This window comes from Nanorana parkeri, unplaced genomic scaffold, assembly GCF_000935625.1.
Source record: "Nanorana parkeri isolate BGI_ZX_2015 unplaced genomic scaffold, ASM93562v1 scaffold1249, whole genome shotgun sequence".
Lineage (NCBI taxonomy): Eukaryota > Metazoa > Chordata > Amphibia > Anura > Dicroglossidae > Nanorana > Nanorana parkeri.
The window spans coordinates 379,626-387,066 of NW_017307517.1; the positions used below are offsets into that span (position 1 = coordinate 379,626).

General features: G+C 41.4%; 1 protein-coding gene across 1 annotated transcript; it reads left to right on the top strand.

Moving 5' to 3' along the window:
• Window positions 1-6,046: 6,046 nt before the first annotated feature.
• Window positions 6,047-6,976, top strand: LOC108797245 (olfactory receptor 493-like). The gene has a single exon (XM_018568815.1). The coding sequence runs from the start codon at window positions 6,047-6,049 to the stop codon at window positions 6,974-6,976; it is 930 nt and encodes a 309-aa protein (XP_018424317.1).
• Window positions 6,977-7,441: the final 465 nt, after the last annotated feature.

Below are 7,441 nucleotides of genomic sequence, written 5' to 3' on the forward strand. Positions count from 1 at the left end.
CATGTATACCTCACCAACAGCTCGTATCTTTACTTCCACTTTTCTTTCTCCCTCCTTTTCCCTATGCAGAGGAACACATCAGGGCTGCCCCCTATCCCCACTACTTTTCAATCTGGCCATTGAACCCCTGGCAAGAACACTTTCCTCTCCAAATTTTTTTACGGGGATCCAAATGGGCACTCACCTTATCCAAACATTATTATTTGCTGATGACATTCTGCTCTTCCTCTCAGATTACCAAAGCTCTTTGACCATATCAGACTTTTCGGATCATTTTCGGGCCTAAAAATTAATGTTGACAAAAGTGAATTGATGTTCCTCTCTTCTACTACGCGTCCTAGGGACACGAGCTGGACATCGAAGCACTTAGTTCAACTGCGCAACAGGGCCATTAAATATCTCGGGGTCCAATTACCTAAAAATGCTTCAGAACTATACACACTCAACTTCACACTGGTCATACACAAAATTCTCCACGAGTTACGCTCCTGGTCCTCCCTTCCACTGTCCGTCCTAGGTCGATGCCACTTACTGAGAATGATTAGCTTCCCACGTCTTCTCTACCCTCTCCAAACACTACCTCTCCTGCTCAAACACACTGACATCCGCTTGCTCAACAGGGCCTTCACAACATTCATTTGGCGGAACAAGAAACCAAGGATCGCACTGCGTACGCTCCAAAACTCGAAGTCCCAATTAGGGCCGAACGTAGCAGACATACGACTATATAATTTAGCATGCCTCTCTCGGCATGTGCGAGACTGGTCGCACAATACTGAACATTACTCTAACACGGGATTGGAGCAGCGTTTGGTGCATCCGTGGTCCCTTGCAGGAGTATTACACACACCCTTACAAAAACTACCACCATCAATTAAACAGAATGTCCTCATTAGGAACACAGTGATTTCATGGAGGGAGATACGAAAACTAAGTAAACTCCCTGGCACAACAACCCCACTAATGCCCATTCTGTCTTCTCCTGCGTTCTCCATGGGTATATCGTCGGACATCTATAAAACCTGGCATGTCCAAGGTATTCGGACACTACAGGACCTTTTGAATCCCCAGGGAGAATGCAGGACTCTAACAGAATTGATAGCATCTCATCATCTGACCCAGGGTCACTTTCTTCAATATGGTCAGATCACCTCCTTCCTCAGAACCCACATACACCTCCCTGCACGCCCAGACACCAACTCCTCTTTCTCTAAGCTGATGGCACATTCATCACAAAAAATCTCTCTCTCTCGGGCATACTCTATACTTCGCCCCTCCCCGGAGGACACAATCTCAAAGTTACCCTGCTATGCCCACAAGTGGGCCACTCTTTTACAAATATCCCCTGAAGATACCTACGACCTGATGCTCAGGAGCTGGCATGCAGTGTGCAAAAATATATGTAGCGAACAGTGGAGAGAAATACAATTTAAATTAATTAACAGGGCTTACTGTGCCTTCAACTTTGGTCCCACACGTCCACATTCTCCATGGCTTCAAGCCTGCCCTAAATGTCATACACCACAGCCTAATCTAACTCACCTCTTTTGGCAATGCCCCAACATCCAAGGATTTTGGGAAAGTTTAATTCGCTATATGTCACGGTTGCATTCGCACTTAGGGTCGCTAACTCCCTTTTACTGCCTATTCCAGGTAATACAGGACCCCTCCTCCAACTCATACTCTTCATTGTCCCAATGGGAGCACTACTGCCTTTTGGCAGCTAAAAAGGAAATTCTTAGGGCCTGGCTTCTACCCAATCCGCCCACTCTGGCAGATGTTAAGACTACCTTACACCACCTCATGCTCATTCAGAAACTCGATAATAAACATAACCTCCACTTAACTGGTAGATTCTTTAAGACTTGGACTAAGTTCTTGCTACACGAGTTAAATACGAATCAATTGAAAGATGTAATGTCACTGTTTCAACACATGGTATTTACTAGCTAAATTGGATGGATCACTAGGTGAACTTGATGTTCTGTACCCACACCTATCTAACGTACAAGGTCGTGGGTATATACCAGCGTATATATGACTACAGAACACCCCTTTCCATCCACTTATAACCATTCCTTCCCGCTTCCTCCGAAACTAGGTTAACTTGTCAATATAATTTCAACTAGTGATCTGATAATATAAGATCACCCGTTTGTAGAATATGTGAACTTTTGCTTTCAATGTTTGATTTGAATTGTAGTATAAGATGTTATATTATTTCAAAGATGGAAATAATGAGGGAGCCGGCTGGCAACCTGTCTGTATACGTATATGCTTAATATATTTCATCTAACAGTTGCATTTTATATTGTATTTTGTAAAACCCAATAAAGATATACATGCTTAAAAAAAAAAAGCAAATAATTTTATGTAAGCATATTTTTGTTTAGGTTTTATACAGATTAAGATATAGATTTAAGTAGGGATGTCCCGATGCCCCTTTTTCAGGACTAAGTACAAGTTCTTCCCCTCATGTACTTGCCGATACCAATTACCGATACTTTTTTTTAAAAAGGGACAGGTGACTATAAATGATCCATAGTACAACTACATGTTATGTACTATGGATCATGATTTAACCTATTCATGTTAGCAGGGGAGAATTGTAAATCTATTGCTGGAGTATAGAGGAGGTGTGTGCTGTACTACATATACAGTACACACGTCCAGTACACTATAGCAATAGATTTACAGCCAGCCCCGTCCCAGCTTCCCTCACAATAATGATCGTCCCGGACTGGGGCTAATACTATATGGATCTCAACTGTGGTTTTAAGGGTACGGGTATCAGAGCAGCAGCTACACCTCACTTGCCCCGTTTTTGGTGGAGGCTGATAGGGAGCTGCTTCACATCATTTCCCGCTTGGGTGTGAATGGCTTAGTTACCACCAAGTATGGGGTTCAAGCTCAGGTACGTGAATGAGTCTGAAATGCACTCAACGGGTCTCTGTGCACAGCGGTGGTTAGCTAACCAGAAATGATGAGTATGCACAGCAGTGATATCTGAACAAGCAATGATGAGTATGCACAGCAGTGGTTAGTTAACCAGCAATGATGAGTATGCACAGCAGTGATATTTGAACAAGCAATGGTGAGTATGCACAGCAGTGATTTCAGCCCAGTAGACCTATGACACAGTCTTCCAGGCTAGTCAAATGAGGAGACCTGGTGCTATAGTGTGCTATAGCCCAGGGTACTTGCGTTACTGCTGGATATGCGTCCGGAGTCTCAGTAGTCGACTTGTTAGTCTAGTTCCAGAGGAGCGAATGGAGTGCTGAGTTGATCAGCGTCCTGCTACATCAATAGTTGGACGCCGATCAACTAACGAGCGGCGGCTTTAAGCCGAGCGCTCGCTCTAGAGGGGGCGGAGCTACAGGGCGCGCCTGCGCAGGACGTAGAGCCGGGCAGAGAGAGAGACGCCGGCGATCCGTGACGCGCCTGCGCAGCACGATCATGGGCCCTGCCACCAGAGGCCATCACCTGACGTGGGCGACCCGAGGAAGATTTAACCCATTCATATTAGCAGGGGATAATTGTAAATCTATTGTTGCAGTGCATACTATACATAGTACATGTACATATAGAGTGCACTGCAACAATAGATTCGCAATTATCCTCTGCTAACATGAATGGGTTAAATTATTCATAGTACAGGGCTACATATGGATCATTTAATCCATTCATGTTAGCAGAGTATAATTGTAAATCTATAGTCTCCAGTGTATAAGCAGTGTGTACTCTATATATGTATTACATATAGGGCACACACTGCTAATACAATGGAGACAATAGATGTGCAATTAGCCCCTGCTTAATAGTGCCCTTCCCCCCCTCCCCTTACTCACTGTGCGGGAGAGCAGCGACGATGTCCTTCAGTGCCAGAGAGCAGCGGCGAGTCAGCGCTGGTCCGGTGGGAGGAGCTCCAGCTGGGGTCCTAATTTAGCTGGCCCAGAGGTGCCTGCCAGCTAAGTTAGGACCCCACCTGGAACTCCTCCCGCTGAACCAGCGCTGACTCACCACTGCTCTCTGGCACTGAAGGACATCGTCGGCGAAGAGGAGCATCACGTCACTGCTGCTCCGGTGGGCGGAGCTCCAGGTGGAGTCCTCTGGGCAGTCGCCAGCCACCTACATTAGGACCCCACCTGGAGCTCCGCCCACCGCAGTGACGCGACGCTCCTCCGCTCCGCCTGCCCAGAGGACCCCACCACGGAAGGTAAAAACAAGGTAGGTAGAAAAAAAAACAGCGCAAGCTTCGGCGCTATGCATCGGGGCATTTTGACAAGTACTTGTCAAAATGCCTTGTATCGGGCCCGATTCCGATGCTTGTATCGGGCCCGATTCCGATGCTTGCATCGGTATCGCGACATCGCTAGATTTAGGGTAAAGAGAACTAGATCTGAAGCCTGGAGCTCATTTAAACACTGTGTTTAGATTAAGGGCAGTAAATTTGCAAAGTTTATTGAAGCATTGGAGGAAAAGGTAATTAAAGGAATCTGCTAGGTGGAGACAGGAATTAGCGACGAGGGCACTGTAGGCCTAAAGGAAAGGCTACTGAATTTTCCTAGCTCACTTGTAAACCGGACATTCTGCCAAACCTATCTACCTCCAGCAGCAAATTGGCAAAAGGATGATTCACAGCTATCCAGATGTAACCAAACCTCTTCTTTCATTGTATCCCAAAGAAGATCTTGGCATGCCCTATCAAATAACCTTACGTTTTGGGACCACGTGGGCTCCCTTCATCAGGGCAGAGATGTGACCTAGGTGCCAGGTCACATCTCTGCCCTGCGTGGTCCCGAAACGTTGGATTATGTGATATGTGTGACCTTTAGTCCAAATAAATGGACATTTATTGAATTTCATTTGCTGAGTCCAGGTGATTTCTATCCTTCATTGACTGTTGTGCACGGCGCCATCCGTGATCATCACTGCGAGCACCACTATTGTTACTTGGACCGGAAGCGATGTAAGGAGTGCAGGGGGACCTACTGTTTTCTGCTATCAAATAACCTAACAACATCCACAGACATCATGAGTTTAGTTTGGTTAAATGTCTTGGCCTGAAATATTTAAGTATACAGTCTCTGTATATTGTCATAGGTGCATTGTATTTTTTTTGCTACAACTTTAATATCTTATTTAATCTAAATCATTACATGGTTATATCATTAAACAGTAGAGGGGTTTAAATAATATTCTCTAAGGATCTTGTTAATTATTGTTATCTTGTTGTTTACCAAGCCATTATTGTTCCCTCATCCCTAGTAAGATGCTAATTGAATAATACTAATTAACTTGTCTTAGATTTATAAATACTAAGCTCTGTGTTCCCTGTTCAGGGTGGAAAGGAAGGCATTTTTAAAGGTTTGCAAAGATTATTTATTTACAGGTAAACATACATAACTATAAGTGTCTACAAGAAACTATATGTGTCTCATTGAGCTTCAGATTATATTTACATACATGATCACTAAATCACCATACAATAATAGCCATAATAATACATTTACAGTAATTTTACATAATGTCAGATATTGTGAACTAAATTGTGTAATGGATTTTTCATATCTAGAAAGTAAAAATCCCATAAATAATTTAACCCTGTATAGTTATAACCGAGTTCCTTGTTTTTTGTTTTTACTGCAGTTCTACTTTTTTAATAATTCAACAGCCAACAATACATCAATATGGTAACTATTTCAAGTTATTATCCAGTACTTTTAGCAGTAGATATTTTCACAATCTCTTTAACATTCAGACCCGAAAACACTCTGTTTTCAAATGCATAATTGTTATGAGTCTGGACAAGTGAGGTCATATAGCCATATGTGAACTGTTGAGCTTTGTATGGCAAAGCTGTTTGTATTTCCAACCCAGCACCAATATGCTATGGTATATTATATGCAAACAGTTGCCTTTAGACTACTTTCTAAAACCATGAGTACGTTGATTAAGTAAAAAATTCATCTAGAATTGCACTATTAATTTATTTGTAAATAATTGCCTTTATCGTTATCTTCTTTAGACATCAACATTATGAACAATGGAACAAATAAACAAAACAACAGTGAAAGAATTTGTTCTACTGGCTTTTTCCAATCTCCAAAAGTTTCAGATCTTACTTTTCATTATTATACTCCAAATGTACATCATAAGCATCGCTGGAAACTTAGCTGTCATTACCTTAGTTAAAACTGGAACTTCACTCCATTCTCCAATGTATTTTTTCATCAGTGTCTTTGCTGCTTTAGAAATCTCCTTTGTGTCTGTTACCATTCCAAAACTCCTTGCCAACTTGATTGCAGCAGGCAATAAGATCTCTTTCATAAATTGCTTTGCACAGTTATATGCATTTAATGCACTTGGTGTAACAGAGTGCTATATGCTTGCAGTTATGGCCTTTGACAGAGATTTAGCAATTAACCATCCTTTAAGGTATTCTGCAATTATAACCACTACAGTTTGCACTGCTTTGGCAATATTTCCGTTTACAATAAGTTTTATCATTGCTTTAATACCCACTGTTTTTACAGCTGATTTGTTATACTGTGGGCCCAATGCAATCAACCATTTTTTCTGTGACTTGGCTCCAGTGCAGAACTTAGCTTGTTCTGATCCACTAATTAGTAATTTAGTCACCAGCATTGCAGCTGTTTTTGCCAGTTTGACTCCTTTTATTCTTATCTTAGGTTTCTACACACACATTATTATCACTATAGCCAAAATTAAGAGTATAGAAGGGAAAAACAAGGCATTCTCCACTTGCTCCTCCCACCTCACTGTTGCCTGCCTCTTTTATACTTCAGTCATCATAGTGTACATAAAGCCAAAGGGTAGCCATTATGATAAGTTTCTTGCTCTTATGTACACAATTGTTATTCCATTTTTAAATCCATTTATTTATACTTTAAGAAATAAAGATGTAAAGGATGCTTTTCAAAAATTAAACATTTTCAAGTTGAGAATTTTCTAATTTGAATGATGCATATAATCACAATTCCTAGCCTTATTCAATATATTTCTGTCTTTGAGTTCGACATTTATACACATACAATATAAATAAGAAAAAAAAATAATTGATTTAAATTTTTGATTCAACAAAATATTATAAATAATAAAAAAATTTAAACGGTATGGGCAAAACAAGATGGGACCCTAAAACTAACATTTTGTTGTCCAACCTTTAGAGGCAATCACTGCAAATACAATTTCTGTAGCTCTCAATTAGACTTTTGCACCTGTCAACTGGTAGTTTGGTTCATTATTCTCAGGGCCGGTGCTAGGATTTTTGCCAACACAGGCAAAGTTGAATTTTTGAACAATAGCATTGCTTTGCCTGATAGTAAGTGGAGAAAATAGAGAACACTTGGGTAATACAAGATCAAGGTATGAAAACTATGTTTTCAAAAGTACTCCAACTAGGCTGGTGTGCCAGGAA